This window comes from Echinops telfairi, unplaced genomic scaffold (assembly GCF_000313985.2).
Source record: "Echinops telfairi isolate 266 unplaced genomic scaffold, ASM31398v2 ScPeMD7_2573;HRSCAF=3158, whole genome shotgun sequence".
NCBI classification, from domain to species: domain Eukaryota; kingdom Metazoa; phylum Chordata; class Mammalia; order Afrosoricida; family Tenrecidae; genus Echinops; species Echinops telfairi.
The window spans coordinates 15,650-34,449 of NW_022106471.1; the positions used below are offsets into that span (position 1 = coordinate 15,650).

General features: G+C 48.5%; 4 protein-coding genes across 5 annotated transcripts in view; 1 reads left to right on the top strand and 3 right to left on the bottom strand.

Annotated features, from left to right (window-relative positions):
• Positions 1 to 6,475, top strand: part of IFT172 (intraflagellar transport 172) — a 17,323-nt gene extending 10,848 nt beyond the window's left edge. Inside the window, exons 16-30 of the mRNA XM_004710222.3 lie at positions 3 to 197; positions 314 to 443; positions 1,361 to 1,459; positions 1,626 to 1,735; positions 1,846 to 1,909; positions 2,022 to 2,108; positions 2,280 to 2,396; positions 2,929 to 3,039; positions 3,209 to 3,328; positions 4,769 to 4,864; positions 5,054 to 5,113; positions 5,200 to 5,298; positions 5,586 to 5,739; positions 6,044 to 6,135; positions 6,326 to 6,475. Of these exons, the coding sequence (XP_004710279.2) occupies positions 3 to 197; positions 314 to 443; positions 1,361 to 1,459; positions 1,626 to 1,735; positions 1,846 to 1,909; positions 2,022 to 2,108; positions 2,280 to 2,396; positions 2,929 to 3,039; positions 3,209 to 3,328; positions 4,769 to 4,864; positions 5,054 to 5,113; positions 5,200 to 5,298; positions 5,586 to 5,739; positions 6,044 to 6,135; positions 6,326 to 6,415 (1,624 nt within the window). The 3' untranslated portion in view covers positions 6,416 to 6,475. The remainder of the gene's footprint in view (positions 1 to 2; positions 198 to 313; positions 444 to 1,360; positions 1,460 to 1,625; positions 1,736 to 1,845; positions 1,910 to 2,021; positions 2,109 to 2,279; positions 2,397 to 2,928; positions 3,040 to 3,208; positions 3,329 to 4,768; positions 4,865 to 5,053; positions 5,114 to 5,199; positions 5,299 to 5,585; positions 5,740 to 6,043; positions 6,136 to 6,325) is intronic.
• LOC101647239 (40S ribosomal protein S12-like) lies at positions 3,852 to 4,347 on the bottom strand. The gene has a single exon (XM_045294167.1). The coding sequence runs from the start codon at positions 4,269 to 4,271 to the stop codon at positions 3,876 to 3,878; it is 396 nt and encodes a 131-aa protein (XP_045150102.1). The 5' UTR covers positions 4,272 to 4,347; the 3' UTR covers positions 3,852 to 3,875.
• A 93-nt stretch (positions 6,476 to 6,568) lies between the features above and the next one.
• Positions 6,569 to 8,188, bottom strand: KRTCAP3 (keratinocyte associated protein 3). The gene is made up of 7 exons (XM_004710223.3): positions 8,089 to 8,188; positions 7,767 to 7,951; positions 7,619 to 7,678; positions 7,246 to 7,452; positions 6,985 to 7,119; positions 6,773 to 6,885; positions 6,569 to 6,649 (listed from the first exon to the last, which is right to left on the bottom strand). Exons 1-6 carry the CDS (start codon positions 8,114 to 8,116, stop codon positions 6,802 to 6,804), a joined length of 699 nt encoding a protein of 232 aa, XP_004710280.2. The 5' UTR covers positions 8,117 to 8,188; the 3' UTR covers positions 6,569 to 6,649; positions 6,773 to 6,801.
• Positions 8,189 to 8,281: 93 nt separating this feature from the next.
• Positions 8,282 to 18,800, bottom strand: part of NRBP1 (nuclear receptor binding protein 1) — an 11,777-nt gene continuing 1,258 nt past the window's right edge. Inside the window, exons 2-19 of one of the 2 annotated variants that reach the window (XM_030886662.2) lie at positions 16,416 to 16,649; positions 15,953 to 16,075; positions 15,640 to 15,741; positions 14,924 to 15,013; positions 14,726 to 14,766; positions 14,268 to 14,362; positions 13,747 to 13,770; positions 12,525 to 12,608; positions 12,273 to 12,331; positions 12,013 to 12,111; positions 10,283 to 10,415; positions 10,027 to 10,132; positions 9,839 to 9,889; positions 9,613 to 9,748; positions 9,349 to 9,402; positions 9,203 to 9,266; positions 8,913 to 8,968; positions 8,282 to 8,822 (exon numbers count right to left, since the gene is read on the bottom strand). In XM_030886662.2, the coding sequence (XP_030742522.1) occupies positions 8,718 to 8,822; positions 8,913 to 8,968; positions 9,203 to 9,266; positions 9,349 to 9,402; positions 9,613 to 9,748; positions 9,839 to 9,889; positions 10,027 to 10,132; positions 10,283 to 10,415; positions 12,013 to 12,111; positions 12,273 to 12,331; positions 12,525 to 12,608; positions 13,747 to 13,770; positions 14,268 to 14,362; positions 14,726 to 14,766; positions 14,924 to 15,013; positions 15,640 to 15,741; positions 15,953 to 16,075; positions 16,416 to 16,625 (1,632 nt within the window). In that variant the 5' untranslated portion in view covers positions 16,626 to 16,649 and the 3' untranslated portion in view covers positions 8,282 to 8,717. The remainder of the gene's footprint in view (positions 8,823 to 8,912; positions 8,969 to 9,202; positions 9,267 to 9,348; positions 9,403 to 9,612; positions 9,749 to 9,838; positions 9,890 to 10,026; positions 10,133 to 10,282; positions 10,416 to 12,012; positions 12,112 to 12,272; positions 12,332 to 12,524; positions 12,609 to 13,746; positions 13,771 to 14,267; positions 14,363 to 14,725; positions 14,767 to 14,923; positions 15,014 to 15,639; positions 15,742 to 15,952; positions 16,076 to 16,415; positions 16,650 to 18,800) is intronic. The other variant, XM_004710123.2, reaches the window with a different exon arrangement.

Below are 18,800 nucleotides of genomic sequence, written 5' to 3' on the forward strand. Positions count from 1 at the left end.
AGGAGGCACGGAGACAGAGCACCTGCGTGGCGGTGGGAAATGGCCACACCTTCCTCTGCTCTTCTGACCACCCGGGATTCCGAGCAGGAGGCCGGACTGTGGAGCGATGCTCTGCGGATCTGCAAGGACTACATGCCTGGCCAGCTGGAGGCTCTCCAGGAAGAATATGAACGGGAAGCTACCAAGAAAGGGGCCAGGTAGGAAGCCAGGAGGCCAGGGAATGTTGGCAAAGCTAGGGGTGGGTCCCGAAGCCTGCGCAGGATGGGCCACCCTGCTGCGCCCCCCTCCTGGTCAGCACCCTGCCATCACACAGGGGTATGGAGGGCTTTGTAGAACAAGCTCAGCAGTGGGAGCAGGCTGGAGAGTACAGCCGTGCAGTCGACTGTTACCTCAAGGTGCGGGACGCAGGAAGCAGCAGTCTTGTGGAGAAATGCTGGATGAAGGTGAGGACGCCCAGACCCTCCCCGGCCCTCCTTGCCCTATGCTTCCCTCTGTGCCCGGTTGTGTTGCTCAAACGTCCACCTTTTCCTTCTGGTTTCACTCAGGGAGCAGGTGTCTACTGAGTGCCCCCTGGAGGCAATAGCTAGACTATCAAACCACTGCAGGCAGAGCCCTGACAGCCAGAAGCTGAGTTTGGCATGGTCCAATTAATACTGTGTCTGAGTGAATGAATGCCAAAGTGTGTGATTCAAAGTGGAGTTCTGGGAGAGTGTGGTGGAGGACCAGGAAGGGTTTGTGAGGGAGGAGCGAGGAGGGCAACTAGACAGAGGCCATGAAGGTCTTCCTGTCCATGGCAAGCCGCTCCTGAAAAGCCTTCCTCAGATAAGCCAGGCTACTCTTGGACACACTTTCGACCATGGTTCACAGACTTTGAAACGAGGATACCTGTATAATTTAAATAATACCTCTTTGATTCAGTGAACTATGGTACAGGGAGCTAGAGGGGTGTGTGTGGGAAAATGTTGGTGTGATGATGCCCCTGCAAAACTTCCTGTAGGTGGTTTCTGAGGCCTTGTCAGGAAGAGCCCGTAGATGTCAGAGGAAAAGGAAGTAGGAGTCACATTTGGTGACTGGCTATGAGATTTTAGCTTTCTTCATTTGTTTTCCTCTGGGGCATTGTTTCCCGGGTCTGTGCATGGCTATACCTTCTGCAGATGAGTCAGAGGAGAGCTTTCTAGATAGGCTTTGAAAGATTTGATAGGCAAAACCCACGGTCATTGAGTCGATTCTGACTCAGGGTGATTCTGGCTATGTAGAGTTTCCAAAGCAGTAAATCCTCACTGGAGTCACCTGATCATGCTAAGGCCCCGCCGTGGGATTTGTTGCTCATACCCATTTCCATGTCTCTTTAACCACTCAGGCAGCTGAACTCTCCATCAAGTTTCTGCCTCCCCAGCGCAGTCTGGAAGTCATTCGGGCTGTAGGACCCCAGCTGATTGGAATTGGAAAGCACAATGCGGTCAGTAGGGTGCTGGCCATGAACAGCACAAGGGGAGAATATAGGACTATCCGGTGGGCCTCCTGGCAGCTGGGCAGGCAGTTCTGGGGACATAGAGGAGAAAGCTCACAGGCGTGGGCAGTGGAAGGGGAGGAGCAGCTCCAGTCTCTGACTTCCCGCCGTGCAGGCTGCAGAGCTCTATCTGAACCTGGACTTAGTCAAGGAAGCAATCGATGCCTTCATCGAGGGTGAGGAGTGGAACAAGGCCAAGCGCGTGGCTAAGGAGCTTGATCCCCGGTAATCTCCTGAGCCCCTCATTGGCAAATCCTTTGACCTCCTTGGTGGGGAGGGGGAGCGTAGTTATGGTGTCTAGGATGTGAGCCAGAGCTCTCTCTACACCCTCCCAGGTACGAAGACTACGTGGACCAGCATTACAAAGAGTTCCTGAAGAATCAGGGCAAAGTGGACTCGGTGAGACTGCAGCTAGCAGGAGGCAGAATACAGGGAGAGGCTCAAGAAAGCTGCCCTCTTTTCTCTCCCCTGACAGTTTCCTCCTGTAACTCTCATTTCAACTGATCCCTAGCTGGTGGGCGTGGATGTGGTGGCTGCTCTGGACCTGTATGTGGAGCAGGGACAGTGGGACAAGTGCATTGAAACGGCGACCAAGCAGGTACTGCTGCCTCTCCTCCCGTTCCCAGCTCTTCTCTACATTTCCCTTTGCTTTCCTACCTGCCTCTGGGGTAGTCTCTCTCCACTGAAGCCCAGACCACGAAGATCAGCATATGAGCCACCAGTCATACTGATCCCAACCTCCCCCATTCTCTTCTCCCACCACGGACAGAACTACAAGATTCTGCACAAATACGTGGCTTTGTATGCGACCCACCTGATCCGCGAGGGCGGCTATGCCCAAGCACTGGCTCTCTATGTGCAACATGGCGCCCCTGCTAACCCACAGGTACCAACTCTCCTTTTCTTGGGGTGGATGTTTTCTTTGTTTTTCTTTTTTTTTTGGGGGGGTGGTGGATGTTTTCAAAGGCTATTCTTATACTCAAAGGATTCCTTCAGTAGAAAACATCACACCTAGTGTTCCTACCTAGCCCCTTCTGAGCTGTATGGACCACCTCTCTGGGAAATGCACCCTTTTGAAGAACACCCAAGGAGCTCCATGCTCTTAGCTAATACACAGGGCGCAGTCTTTCGGAGATAGCTCCTCACACACGCCTAGGGCCTTCCTCACGTCCTTCAGAGAATGAACACAGCTCCCCTGCCTATTGAGCATCACAGCTCTCCGGAGGATTTGCCCATGAACATCATGACTATGCAGTTATGGTTGTACGTGTGCCCAGTCACAGAGCACCACTACAAGAAAGTGCCTTTACTCTTCTCCCCACCCTTCAGCATGGCTGCTCCTCCTTTGGCCCTACCTTCACTGGCTTTCTCTTTGAGTGGTCCTCTTCTCCCTCCCTCCTCTCCCCTCCTACTGACAGAACTTCAACATCTACAAAAGGATCTTCACTGACATGGTGAGCTCACCTGGGACCAACAGCGCCGAGGCCTACCATAGCTGGGCCGATCTTCGGGATGTCTTCTTCAACCTGGTGAGCAAGTTGGGTTGACAAAAAGGTGACTCGCCAACCCGTCCTAGGCTCCTCTTTCATGCACATCAAGTGTTACCCTCCTTCTCTCCAGGTGGCCAGGCGTTGACCACTGATGGTGGCTCCGGCCCACCTTTGACCCCAATGCAGGCTATGTTCTCTTCCTTTCTAGTGTGAAAACCTGAGGAAGTCCAGTGAGGCCGACTCCCCAGCCCACGAGGAGTTTGAGAGCATGCTGCTGATTGCTCATTACTACGCCACGCGCTCAGCAGCCCAGAGCGTCAAACAACTGGTGAGCTGCAGAGGGGCTCGGAGAGCATGCGAAGAGAAGACAGTGCCAGTAACGTGGGTTTGAAGGGATTCACGTTCTGGATTCTCAAGCTTGGGCACTTGAAGCTTCTCCCTTCTCTTAGCTTGTCAAACCCAGTGGTTCTCAACATGTGGGTCTCGACCCCTTTGGGGGTCAAACGACTCTTTCACGGGGGTTGCCCGATTCATTAACAGTAGCAAAATGACAGTTATGAAGTAGCAACGAAAATAATTTGATGGCTGGTGGGGGGTCACCACAACACGAGGAACTGTATTAAAGGGTCATGGCATTAGGAAGGTTGAGAACCACTGGTCTAACCCTTACTGAGAGAGCTTTCCTCATCTTTGGGGCTCTGTACCACAGAGCCTTAACCTCATTATATTTAAACATTCAAAGCCCATAAGCTCCTTATTTACCCTCCTTTGGCTTATTTGTGATAGTGTGCTATGCATTTTATTTATTTATTTGTTTGTTTGTTTGTTTGTTTGTTTGTTAGAACCAGGAGAACAATTAGCGAAGTTTTATTTGCTCATTTTTTGCATTTAAAGTATTCTTCAATAACAACCTTGGCTTGAGATTCTTTGCCATAGTCCTTAACAACCACACAACTGCAACCAACCACTTTCCGGGGTTTTCCTTCTTGGTCAATTTTGCAAAGGCCCACCCACTCTCCTAGTTTCTTGTCATCCACCTTAATGAGGTTGACTTGGTGTGCAGCACACAGGGCCTCCACTAACTTGACATACACAGGCTCATCACAGTGGGATGCAAGCACACAAAGACGAGCTTGGTGCTTGTCTAAGGCTTTGGCAGCTTCGTGAATTCCATGTGCTAGGCCCTCGTGGATGAGGGCGGTCTTCAGCACCTCTTGTAAAGCAGTGTTAACGTCCATGACACCTCCAGCAGCAATGCCTTCCTTGGCCATGGCGGTAGGTTACGGGTGGGACCGAATCTTGAACACACCGGAGCCTCCGCTTCCGCACAGCTCGGCGGGGGCAGGGAAAGAGTGCTATGCATTTATTCCGTGCACTTGGATGACAATTCTAAAGGTGTGAAGAACCTTAGAAATTATCTAGGCCCAATTCTTTGTACCAAAGAAAAAAACTTAAGACCCAAATTCTGTGGTTGCCTTAGTGATCCCTCTCTGGCACAGAGCTGATTCCAACTCATAGCTACCCAAAGGACAGAGTAGAACTCTCCCTGTGGGTTTCTAAGACTAAATCTTTACAGGAGCAGAAAGCCGCCTCTTTCTCCCGCAAAGCAGCTGGTGGGTTTTAAACTTAATGACTTCTGAGTTAGTAGCCTAATGGGAAACCCTCACCACCAGCACTCCTGCCTCAGTCCTAAGACCCTAAAAAACACGCTCACTGGTCTGTTCGCTCGATACTAGTGTCTGGATCATGCGTTCATTTTCATCTCTAGGAAACGGTGGCTGCTAGGCTTTCTGTTTCACTCTTACGTCACACCCAGCTACTACCTGCAGACAAGGCCTTCTATGAAGCTGGCACTGCCGCCAAGGTGAGCTCGGACAAGGAAGGGTGGAGTGGAGATTAGAAAGTCTGGAGGTAGAGAATATCCCATTGGCTCAGTTAGGGCAAAGCTGAGTGTGGCTCTGAGGTTATGGAAGAGAGTTCTCCTGCTATCCTCCTGTGTTCTGTCCCCTGGCACTTGTTCTACCACTCCCACTTGTAACTCTCTCTGCCACAGGCAGTGGGCTGGGAGAACATGGCCTTCATCTTCCTCAATCGTTTTTTGGACCTGACTGATGTGAGTAGGAAGTTGTGCCCCAGAAGTTGGGAGGTTTTGCATTATCACAAGCTATGCCTATCTCATGGCTGCCCTCCCTGTCACAGGCGATTGAAGAGGGGACTCTGGACGCCCTTGACCACTCGGACTTTCAAGATACAGACATTCCTTTTGAAGTGCCGCTCCCAGCCAAGCAGCATGTGCCGGTATGGATGCAGAGCTGGAGAAGGGGAAGGCCTCTCCAGTGTGTCAATGCCCTGAAAAGGGAGGACACTTTTGATCATCCTCCCAACCCTTGGCAGTGGGTACTAGGCAGCAGCTTCCTTGTGCTGCTTTCTTTGGAGGGTCCTGATCCTTCACTGTTCCCAGTGGAAGAAGAACCAAATGGGAGAACAGGTTGTGAGTGTGACCAATATCAATAGGGCTGACGGCTGGTGGACTCATCGCCCACTTGCCCTGCCTGTATGAAGCTGCTGCTCCCTGTTCTTCCCAGGAGGCTCAGAGAGAAGAGGTCCGTGACTGGGTGCTCACAGTCTCCATGGACCAGCGACTAGAACAAGTTCTTCCTAGGGATGAGCGAGGTGCCTATGAGGCATCCCTGGTGGCAGCAAGCACTGGAGTTCGGGCACTGCCCTGCCTCATTACAGGTATAGAACTCTCCAGCACCCCATACCCTGTGGTGGGTGGAAAGGAAGCAAAAGTAGTAGCATCAATAAACTTTGTTTTGTTGTTATTCAGTAGGGAATACATCTGATGTTGTACCCCGTTTGCTGTTTGATTTTTACCTCAGTCCCTCTCAAATCCCAATACCGTATATGTTCGTGGATAAGCCGAGTTTTCCAGCACATTTTTAATGCCGTTTTTGTGGTAAAACTGGGTGCCTCGGCTGACATTCTGATCGGCTTATACTCGAGTATATATGGTGTATATGTACTTTTTCTTGTTCCACAGGATATCCCATTCTGAGGAACAAAATTGAATTCCGGCGGCCAGGGAAGGCAGCTAACAAAGACAACTGGAATAAGTTCCTTATGGCCATCAAGGTTAGAAAAACTGTGATGAGGGGGCCGGGGGAGCAGCACTGGAGAGAATCCCAGCACTGAGGGCTGGGGGGTGGGAGACTCCCTGAGCCCTGCTCCCCACCATACCAGTTGGAAGTGATTTTCTTTGCAGTGGGATGTTCTCTCAGCCATACCAATGTGTTTCTCTCATGGCCTTTCCATTTGCTCACAGACCTCCCACAGCCCAGTGTGCCAGGATGTGCTGAAATTCATCAGCCAGTGGTGTGGAGGGCTACCCAGCACCGGCTTCTCCTTTCAGTAACTGATAAGAGCTGAGGGGAGAGTTAGGGCCTCTCTGCATTAAAGCTTTGTAAATAACTGAGATCACTGTATTCTTTGATCAAGGTCACCCCCAACACCAGCTTGGTCCCCCCCCCCCAAGAAATCATAATCGAGTGGAAAAAGAGAGAAAGTTCTTTTATTAACAACTGTTTATATTGCCTTAAGGGCCCCTGCTCAGTGGCAAACCTTGTGGGCCCAGCCTCTGGAACAGCACCTGCTCGATAGAGGGAGAGTCCATGTCAGCAGGGAAAGCAGTAAAGTAAAGGCCTCCACCCAGGTCTAAGAGCAGTTCCCTGCCACCACTCCTACCCGGGCCCCCATCCTCAAGGCCCATTACCTGTCCTAGGCCCAACTTTTCTGGGATGCCTAGATTTCTTGATTTTGGTCCAGTAGCTGCTCATTTTCCTGCCTTTTACATTTGGGAGGTTCAAGCTCTGTCAGTTCTTCCAGCTGCCAAAGAGGGTATGATTAGTACCCTGGCCCTTAGTTTTCCCTGGATGGGCCCTCCTCAGCTGGAGAGCCTCTGACCCTTCCTGTGCATCTTCTTACCTGCTGCTGCAGCCCTTCCTTCCTGCAGGGCCCAACCCCTCGGAGGGTGAGTGCAGCCACACAGCAGTAACCTGAGAGAGCAGCCTCTGCTGCGGACATGATCAGAGAAGGGATCCAAAGAGCCAAGGCTGTGTCCTACAAGGCAAGGTGGAAGGATGGGAACTAACTGGGAGTGGCGCCACAGGGGTAAGTAGGTACACTAAAGGGGCAAAAGGACCAAGGTTTTGAGGACTGCAAAAAGGAGAATGAGAATGTGCTCACATAGATTCTTGTGGGGTCAAAGGGGCAATCAGCATGTCCAGACCCCTGGTCCAGTGGTATCAAAGGATCCAGCAGGCCTGGGTGGCAGTCAGCCATAAGACGGCGACCACCATTGGCCACTGTGAGGGACACAGCAAGCAGGAGGCCCAGGGAGCAGGCAGCAGACAGCAGCAGGTTCACCAGAGCTAGTGCCAGCAGGGCCCAGTGCTGGCAGGGGCACAAGATGAGAGTGAGAGGCTGGGCTACGTGTGGCTAACTTGTCCACTGACTAGTAATTCAGTTTGAGGCTCTTCCCCCTTAAAAAGGTGGAACGGAGTCAACCCCCAACTTCCCGGACTCAAGGCCTCCTTAGAAGCTCGAGTAGTGCCCTCACCAGTGTGGGTCGAAGCAGGTTCCTAGATGCCAGGAGGGCCACAAGTCCCAAGGAAACGCTCTGCGGAAGACAAAAGGCCTGAGGCCTGCTCTGCTCAGCTCCCAGCGTTCCCGCCCTCGGCCGCGCCCCGCCCCGCACGCGCACTCACCAGCAGCCCTGAGCCCACGGAGATGACATTGGCCGTGGTGTACTCCGGAGTGACGGCGCCGCGCGGGTTGGCCACGTGCCGCAGGACGGTGCCATGCAGCACAGCCCCCAGCAGCAGGTTCACGTGGCCCACTAGGATCAGCGCGAGCCCCACACGCATAAGCCGCCGGGGGCCCTGGGCCGCGTCTGCAAAGCATGGGGGAGGGGAGGGCCTGAGCCGGGGGAGAGGAGCACACAGGTCCCAGGTGGCCCCAGGTTCACCATCGGCGATAGGACGGGCAAAGGGTGGTCGCAGGGCAGCCGCCGAAAGGACCGGAAGTTACCGAATCTGCAGAGGTGGCAGCACCTCATTCTGCTCCGCCGCGCCGCACGCTGGGCAGCTCTACCTGGCTCTGGCCCCGCCCTGCGGCCAGGGGCCCAGTTCCGCCCCAAGTACAACCTGAAGCCCAGCCACCGCGCCCCTGGTGGCCGGGCGCCCCACTCCCCCTAGCGGGGAAGGCCAAACACACACGACGCTTTTAGCAAAAAGTAGATTTTTATTACAGCAGCAACTGAGGCGAATGGAACGGCCCTGAGGGCCACCACTGCAGCACCACCCTTCTCTCCCGTCTGCCCCAGCGGGATGGCAGAATTCGGCTCCCCCAGTGCCCAGGGGCCTCTTTTCCACACAGGCTGGGCGGGAGCCAGCAGGTCAGCTACTAGCCCCCAGCTAGAGGGCGACTGCTGAGAAGGCCCAGGCCCACGTCTGTGCAAAACAAGTAAACAAAGTGCAGAGGGGAGGAAGAGGAGCGGGAAGGGTGATACTCAGAACCAGGGGGTCCCCAAAGCCCTCCTGAAGAATAGAGGAGAGAAGGGGCTTCACAGGGTAATACTGACTGGGGGAGGGTCAGGAGGGCTGCTACACATCTAGTGACAGCCACAGCTCAAATTAGGGGCCTGGCCCGAGTGAGCTCTAAGAGGAGACGGTGACAGCAGCTGAGTTGAGGGTGCTGTTCCTGGCAAAATTGAACTTGTTCAGAGTCTCCTCTAGCAGAGAAGTCAGTCTGCTCTGGTCAGCCTGGGGGAGAAGAGCTCAGTGAGACAGGGACTGAGAGCACAGCGGCGCAGGCATGGAGGCAGCCAGGGCAGAGGGAGGAGGACGGCTCACCTCACTAATGAAGCCCAGCTGCACCAGCTCAGCAGCCAACTCCGGGATGTTCTCATCTGACAGCAAGAAATGGAGGGGGTGAGTACACAGAACCCTTAAAATACCCCGCATCAGGTTACCCTGGCTAGGAAAGAGGGATACACGCAAAAGTGTCAGATCCACCCACCAACAGGAGGGGCCAAAATGCTCACCGTCTGTGAGTCAATGTGTTATTGCCTTGTTGCCTCCTCCCTGATTACGTCCCTCAAAGATAAGGCCCCTAGACCCTCTATCCTCCAAGAGAGACTCACTTGGCATCAGGTCACAGCTCAGGTGCCGGTTCAGTTTGTCTTCTAGCTTCAACAGAAGCGTCAGCTGGAGAGTAAGACATTAGAGAATAAGGCTCTCCCCCAACCTCTGGTCACCCAGCACAGCACAGCCCTGCCCTGAGTATTACATGGTGTTTGACTCCCTCCTCCACTGACTCAATGTTGCACTGCATCAGCACCACCTACGGGAGAGAAGACACAGAGGGTCAGTAGAGCAGAGACTAGTCTTTGGTGAAAAACCCTCCACTCTGAGGAGACTTTGCAGCTCTGAGGACATGGCGGCCAGGGAGCAGAAGTCCATCCTGCTCCTTACGAGGAACAAGCCTTCTTTGAAATGGCCTGTTCCCCTTCTACTATGACCACCGAGACATCCACACTCACACAGCCCTCACCTTGCGGGTCTCCACCTCAGCTGGTTCAGGCGTTGGAGTCTTGACAGAGGGGGGCACCACGGGTGATGTCACCTCCTCTTGCTGTGGCTGCTGGGGTCGAGGCAGCCCAAAGGCTGTCAGGGGGTAGATCCCATTCCTGGTGGGAGAGGAAGTCACATGGGCTTTGCATGGGCTTTGGACACCCACTCCTCTTTCTCCACCGAGCCTGTCCTCACTCTTCTCTTACCTGACATCTTCAAGGAATTTATCCAGTTCTAGAGCTGGTGACTGAGAATACCTGGGAGAGAAGGAAGAAGAAAGATGAAAGGAAGGAAACACAATAGCAAATTCAGCCATTACCAAAAACGGTCAGTTTACAGAATCCTCATAGTGACAGTGGCCAAACTGTCCCTCTTAGAGCCTTTAGTTACTCACAGAGTCTGAACCGGTTCTCTTCCTGGTCCTGCAGGGATTTCAGCCAGTACAGCACTAGTATCCATGTTTTTGGTGATCTCCTCTAGAGCATTCTCTGGGATCATGTCTGGAGGGCATGATGAAGTGGGGTGTTATGGACACTCAGATTAATATCCGTTAATGTTATAAAGGCATGGGTTTCCTGTCAGGTCAAGAAATTCCTTTGCCAACAGTTAAGAGAGCATGCCCAGTGATCTTTAACAGAGCTGAGACTTACGTTGGTGTGCCACAATGCAGTGGGCAGCAAGGAGTTTGAGCGATGGCACCTCAAACAGGGCTGGGTGGAATAGAAGTTCTCTGGCTGTTGGTCTGCAAGCAGGCTCAGACTGCAGGCACTTCTGAATGAACTCCTAGAGAAGGCAACAAGGCACTAGGAGCACACATCCCACCATGTTCATCTTTGTATCTCTCGTTACACTCAGCACAAGGCTTTGTATACACTAGGTACTTAGTGCTGATTAAGTGGAACAAACTGAGAAAGGTATCACAAATGGCTCTGAAACCCATAAGGTATTGTATGAAAAATATCATTCTTCTTTCTGGATTTAATTCTTTTTCTTATGATCTTTAATCAGAAGCTTGCTTTCTTCTTTACCGTTCAAACTTTTTTCCTTATTTTCTACCTCTCTGGCCAACACTCACGTAACTGAGCTGCTCCCTCCCTGCCTTTAGAGCCACAGTGATCAAGAACACACATCATCTTTTTTATTTCCCAACAGCATCACAATTTCTTTGGTCTATACAATTTTTTTTCTTGAATCCACTGGATTCTCTCATGCTTCCTCTCAAAACCACCTACCTCCTTTCTATCTCCAGTTTTCCTACTTTCATTCTGATTGCCAACAAGGTCAATTTTTTACTTGGATATTACTAATATTTTACTTGGATATTCCACCCTAATGCTGAATTGGAAACTCGACCCACATTAGCCTCACAACTTTCCATTAGTCTCCCTGCTCCCTATTATACTTACCTCATTAAGGAAGTACCAGCTCGCCTCACTTGTACCTACTCAGGCTCTGTCACTATTTCAATATCCTTAAATCTTTTTGTTTTGTTTTTTTAAACATTTTATTAGGGACTCATACCACTGTTATCGCAATCCATACACACATCAATTGTGTAAACCGCATTTGTACTTCATTCTCAAAACATTTTCTCTCCACTTAAACCCCCGACATTAGGTCCTCATTTTTCCCCTCCCTCCCCGCTCCCCCCTCCCTTATAAGCCCTTGATAGTTTATAAATTGCTATTTTGTCATATCTTGCCCTGTCCGACGTCTCCCCTATCCTTACATCTTTTAAGTATTAGCTCTATCTCATTATTTCAGGATGCTTTCCCTAAAGCTATACATACCGCATTGCAAATGATTGATTTGATTAGCTAATAATGATCGATTTCTTTGAAAATATCAAGAGTATATACCAATGGCCTAAAGCTGGGGTCCTAAAACTTTTTAAACAGGGGGCCAGTTCACTGTCCCTCAGACCTGTTGGAGGGCTGGACTATAGTTTTAAAAAAACTATGAACAAATTCCTATGTACACTGCACATATTTGAAGTAAAAAAACAAAAGGTGGAAAAACACTCAGCAGGCCGGATAAAAGTCCTCGGCAGGCCGCATGTGGCCCACGGGCCGTAGTTTGAGGACCCCAGGCCTAAAGTAACTATCAAATTAGTTGATCTCTTCCTTTGACATAATTAACAACCTTTAACCCCAGTATTATGCATCTTAATCTCCAAAACCTGTGTGTGTACATATATAAAAAACATGGTGGGTACCACCCTAGTGAAATGCTAACTGCTTTTTGTCTATCCTTTCTGTGTTGTGTTCCCTTCCTTCGCTCTTAGAAGAGCACATATTTTAAGCAGGAAGGCAGGTTAGGTAGGAAAGAAAGCCTGGAGATATTTCAAAGTAAAGGAAGGAGTGACTCTGAAGGTCCTTACTCTCTGTAATGGGTCTTCTAGAAGCTGGATGGCACTGCTAATGGCTTCCTGTGGCACATATGAGGACTCTCCATTGCCCTGAATCTCCAGCACTGCCATCTGCAATGAAGGGGAACAGAAGGAAAAGCAGAGGTCTAAGAACTTCAGTGCTCCCACAATTACCCCTAAAGAGTATTAACTTCCCTGCCCTCCCCCACTTTATTTCCCACTCCCACCTTCTAATTTGTCCTGATTTCCCCCTTCCCATCTCATCTCCTTACCTCTAGTGCACACATGCCAAAGGAGTAGATGTCAACTGCTGTTGTCACGTTGGTGACTTCTAAAGAAAACAGAAAAGACTTGGGTGAAAAGGAGATTGAAAATGAGAGGTGGCAATAATGCCTCTTTAAAAAATACCAAAACACTTTTTATATATAGTAATACAGAAATCCGAGACATTTGGATTATGTACCTCAGGTTGCAAAGTAGAAAACTGAGAGATAAAGACAAGGCCAGAAACTGGGTTGTCTCACCTCCGTACTCTGGTGCAAAGAAGTGTAGATTCTTCTGCTCTTCTCGGCAAGTCTTCACATGATTGTTGATCGTGTCGGGAGCCACTGAGAGTAGGGAAAATACCCACAATCTGACCACCATCAGTGAAGCATATTCTTACTCCAGAGAGAGGCCCCCCAAGCCTCTCCTGAAAGTCTCCTTTCTAACCCTCAACAGGCACAAACCTTCCCCCTGCCCATTCTGAACTACAGACCAAAAAATGACCACTGTCTACTTCTCCTTTCTCAAGCCTGCTGCTTCTCATCTAAGGTTCCTAACTCAGCAGCAACATGGCTAAATTAACAGGGACATAGGGGCATGGGGAAAGCTTTGGGCTGGTCATGGAGGAAAGCAGTCTGATAAAAACCTTTGATTTTAAACAAAAACAAAAACAAAAAAACCTTTGATTTGTGGCCTGTTCACCTTCTCAGGGTCCAGATCCATCTAATCCCTGATCACATTAAAATATTTGGCTTTGGCTCTTTCATTCACCTTGAAAATATCATTAAACATAAGCAGCCCTTCCTAATCTAGGGCCGAGACCTCAGGAACTTGGACAATGAAGAGTAAGAATCATTAACATATAACAAAGTAGCTCACTCACCTCCTTCTTACCCACTTTAACAGCCAGAAATTAAAAAATACCACATATATTCAAGTATAACCCAACCCCAAATATCAGCCAAGGCATTTAATTTTACCACAAAAACTGCATTAAAAATGTGTTGAAAAACTCGGCTTATACATGAGTATATATGGTAATTCTGAATTGAGTCAATACCCTTGAGTAAGTTTCACTTTTAATGCCAAACTTTTGAGACACCTACTCTATCCCCTTATTCTCCACATGGCTGAAATGAGGAACCAGGGCCGGGCCCATTTTGGACTCACTCAGATCATCAACAATGACTACAAATCACAGTCTAGGAGCACAGTATGATTCGGGGAACCAGCCTGATGATGATGGGGAGTAAGAATTCAAGAGGTAAATGGCCAGCCAGGCAGAATCCACAGGAAACAAGCAGGTTATGGAGGGGGCAAGCAGGTGGAGGTTCAAGAGGGCAAAAGCTAAACAGGCAACATTAGGCAGGGGAGGTAGGAGAGCAGGGGCTTGCTCCCACGACTGCATGCACTGAGCAGCCGCAGAGGGGGGAGCTGAGGGAACACAAACAGAGCCCCACAAGGGGCAGAGGGAGCTCTCACCATTAGCAAAAATCCTATGAAAGACTGTTGGGAACAGAGCAGCCCGTAAGCGGGAGGGAGGAAAACAGAGAAAAGTTGTGAGCAATGGAGCAGCCAAGCCCCAGACAAATGGACACACAATTATCACAAAGACACAGCACACAGAAATGTCACACTGCACACTGATACACAGCAAATGAAAGCACTCACGGCAGGCACAGCCTGGAACCTCCTATGGCAGGGTCTGGCCTTAAGGGCTCAAATCAGACCTCACACCATCTCTTGTCCTTTCCCAACCTCCTAACAAGAGCTGTAGTAACCTGTTTCCCTTCATAAAGGTACACACATAAAGGTATACCCTACCCTCTCTCTACTAATCAACTGGCCTCTCCCTGTATGTTCCCCTAACAATGTACTTTCTCTCTTTTATCACTAGCCCACACCTCAGAATTTTGCTCTGCTCTTTCCCATTCCTTGCATCTTACCCCCATGGTTCCCAAATTCCCGAGGCTCCCCTGCCCAGAACCTCTCCCTCCCCTCACCAGAGCCAATCTTGATGAGTCCGTTGTGCTGGATGAAGATGGTGTCACAGGTCAGGTTCCCATGGATGATGGGGGGGTCACAGGAGTGCAGGTAGCTGTGGGGGCACTGGGCTGTTAGAGGGGCCACTTGGAAATGAAGGGCAGGGGGAACCCAAGGGTTAAGAGGAACAAGGGCCAGGTCTCCTGCTGGTCAGCGCAAAGAAAATCCCACACTGAATCTCCATTATGCCTGATGACTTAAATAGCTGGTAAGTACTAGGAGAAAGCAGCAGGAAGGAGAAAGTATTGTGGTTAGGGCACTGGGAGGACCCCTCAGAAAAACCCGAGGGGCCTAATCTTGACAGTGTATGACTCAAAGAAAGTGGGGAGCAGAAAAGAACCGCAGAGTAGGCCCTGGAGTCTGTTTGGAGGACCTGAATCAGGAAATATGGGAAAGAATTTAACCAAACACAACTTACCTCAGAGCAGAGAGGATTTGTGTGCACCAGCGTTTCCAAGCCTGGAATAGAGTTTGGTCCAATGGTCAGCAGTCATCCCTCTCAACACCCCACTCACCAGTTTCCTTCATCCCCTCCTTCCTAGTCAATATCATAATTAACGTCCTTTTTAACACTCTAACACCATTCTGACACTACCTCCTTCCGGAGACTCCATACCTTTTCATTCATAGTCTTATGGTTCTTTTTTGTCTTCTTCAGAAATTGCTTGAGGCTGCCAGATGACATGTATTCTGTGATAAAAATGACCTGGGAAGGCAAGGCATACAAATAAAGCCTTACAGTAGAAATGATCCTTATATGGTGACATACATGCACCATATAAATGAGTTTCAAAAAGTTCGTGGAAAATGGAATTAATTAAAAGATAATTGTAATTCTCCCATGTATTCTCTGAAGCCCCTTCATATATTCTCAAGACTTTTTTTTCCCCTCTCCTTTTGTTCTTACCCTCACTTCCTTGGATCAACCCACTGCCATTGAGTCAATGCTAACTCATATTGACCCCCTATGGGTTTTCAAGACTTTTAACTGTTTGTGGAAGTTAAAAAGCCCAGTCTACGTCCCTCAGAACTACTGATGGTTTCAAACTACTGACCATGCAGATCGCAGCCCAATGCGTAACCACTACACCACTAGGGCTCCCACCCTTGGAATAAAGGACGACGAAAGACTACTAGGCAACATGGACTGAGAAAACAGAGTTCATTCACTTCTGTACTTTCTCTAATAAGACAAAAGGCGCAGGTGGTAGTCTAATCCCCACAGGGACTGATTCCAGTTGTTTGATAACTACCTTGTTTAATCCACAGATATAAAGGAACAATAAATGTAGCTAGTTTCTACAGGAAGAAAATACCAGGAAGAGTCCTTACCCTTGCCTTGTTCTCTTTAATGTCAGCCCAATACTTATGAAACTTAACAATGTTGAGATGTTCCAATTGAATCAGATTGTCAAACACAGCACGGACCTTTTCCTAATAAAGGGGAGACGAGATAGTAAGAAATTATTGTTTTTTTTTTTTAAAAAAGAAGAAACTATTGTAATAATACTGAAAAATATATTCCTTGTCCCAGAAATCATCTAACCCCAAAGCACCCTCTTCCTAGTCAGCTTCCCCCAAATCAATCCAGTTTAGCATCAGTGTTCTCATACCCGCAAGGCTCCATCCTGTCCCCATCACCTACCTCCTGTAGCTTGTAGTTCTTGCGCTCAGAGAACTGTACCTCATTCCACACCACCTCTACACCCTCCTCTGTATCCATGGCCAGGTATGCACTGTCAATACCTGGCACATTCCGCTGATTCACCTGAGAAGTGCAAATGAAGAGACATTAAAATTAGGTCATGAACCCTCCAAAAGGAAGACTCTACATAAGATGGATTGACACAGTGGCTGAACAACGGATTCAAACACAGAAAAGACTGTGAGGAGGGCACAAGATCAGAGAGTGTTTCATTCTGTTATGAGTCGAAGCCAACTCGATGTCACCTAACAACAACACGAACAGTTCCTTCCAATACTCCATTTGATCATGCTTTGCTATCCCTGCACCTGTGGAAGTTTTTTTCTCCCCCTTGGAGACTTTGCCCCCTCCAGTTCTCACGTTGGAATTCATTCTCCCAAGAGTGACACTATCAATACCTTACCTCTTCTCGCCTCTTCTGCCAGCGACCACACGGTGACTCTTCCAAGATCTCAGACTCATCTTCACTTTCTTCTTCCTCCTCTGGGGAAGCAGCTGATGTCGTGGATGTCACAGGAGGTGATACTGACGTCAGGCCAGGGACTGAGGATGAGGATTCTACTTTTGGGTCTGAGCCACTGCTGAGTACTGTCTGAGACTCCCCCTCTGACATGCTGGAACGAACGAACACTCAGTCCTGCATTGATTGGGGCAAGGATGGAGGGAGGGTCAGGGCAGATCTATTAAGACAATCAACAACAACAAAAAAAAACCTTTCCTTTAAATCCAAAGTCAGAATTATTCAAACGGCAAAATCATAAACTGCTTGAATATGGAAACTAACTAAGTAGTCTGGAGAACAGTAGCTACCTTGAAGAAAAAGTACTCAGGAGAGGCAAACACAGGATTTATGGCAGTATAACCGCACTTAGTGAGATCCAAGGGAACAGTGAAATCAGAGAGTCTAGCTCTTCTCGAGGAACCCCTGGTGGTGGAGTGATTACGAATTGGGCTGCAATCTGCAAGGTCAGCAGATCAAAACCACTCAGAGAAAGGCAGGACTTTCTACTACTGTAAAGAGTACAGCCTTGGAAACTGTCAAGGACAGTTCTACCCTGTCCTGTAGGATCACTATGAATTAGCATTGGCTCTATGGCAGTGAGTTTGCTTTGGTTTTTATCCCTTCTCAGTAAATACCATATACACCCGAGTATAAGCCAACCCGAATATCAGCCGAGGCACCTAATTTTACCACAAAATTGTACAAAAGTGCTGAAAAAACGTGGCTTATACACAAGTATATATGGTACTCACCCAATAGCTGTCTTTTGCCAAAGAAATTACTCTACACTCAAAAATGTTCTGCTGATCCAATCCTTAGGCTGGACTTACAACACCCTCAACAACCTCTTCCAACTGAAATAAAACACTGTTGATTTATCTAGCTAGAACTAACCTTGGCCATCACTATCCAACCCTCCTATGCACAGAATGCCCCAGCCAATCTGTGAGGACGCTACTCTTGGCCAGGTCAGGTGACTGGCAATGATTAGTGAGTGACCTCATCCCTAATGACCTCACCTTCCCTGTGATGTAAGTATAGAAAATGAGTATTGTTTAGCAACATTTTTTTCATTCATTCAATAAATGTGTAGTGAGCAATAAATGTGTAGTAAGCAAACACTAGGCTAGCTGCTCAGATACAATAATGAACAAAATTAATGAGGTCCTCCAAACTCCTGTAGTCACAAACTCAAGGCAATTCTTAAGACTTTAAGGCTCCAATTCCCATTTCATTCCCAAGGCTCAATCATTCGTACATTTCCTTTCTTTAAGGCACTAAATCTATCATGTACTTTTCAAATATAAATAACTCAAGAAGATAGTACCTTAGAGAGGAAAATACCTTATAGAAAAAAGTACTGTACAGTAGAAAATTCCCCAGGACATGGCTAAGGAAAAGAATTTAAAGAAAATAATTATAATAAGAATCCTGTTAAGCTGAATGTCACTAACTTCTACAAAGCCAAAAGACAAACAAAACGTTACTCCCATCTCTAAGAACAAAGGCTGTGTAGAAATTGGAACCTGTATGTGCTGGGTTTAAGGCAGTGTTCTCTGGTATAAAATGATATTCTGGAAAGTAAATTTGCTACTTTTAGTTTGGAATCCCAGAGGCCTCCCCAATCAACACCATTATTTTGAAAAATCCACTTTTGTTTTAAAGAACTCTGATGTCCACCTCTACCCACCTATATCCTCCAACACCCACTGTATTTATTCCAAACCAGATTTTTTACTAGATGAAATTTTAGTAAACACCAAGAAACAACAGACATTAGAGAAAAATCGGGTAAAATATTCCTTTCCCAAGTTATTTTCTAAATTCTTGCCTCCTAGAGATTTCACTCAGTCTAGCTAGGAAGGCATGCCTTAATCTACCCAAAAACTTGAGTTTAAGATCATAGTCCTTCTTCCCGTGAAAAATAGCTTAAGAAAATTTGCAATGCTTACTTCCGAGCATAGTAATAATCATCGAATGCATCTAGAATCTGGAACAACTAAGAAAAATTCCCAGCCAGATTGTAATAGGATCAGTGGAATTCAAACACAGGAAGCCTGTAGCCAGTAGCTCTAAAGAAACTTTAAAAGCAGAACACAATCCAGTCAAACCGAACTAACCCCACTGCCATCGAGGCGATTCTGACTCATGACACGACAGAGCAGAGAACTGCCCCTTAGGGTTTCTGAGATTGTAAATCCTTATGGGAGCAGCCGGCCCCGTCCTCTCTCTAGAAACCCACAGCGCCACGGGCTCCTATCCACAGTTGGGCAGCTAAACTTCCAT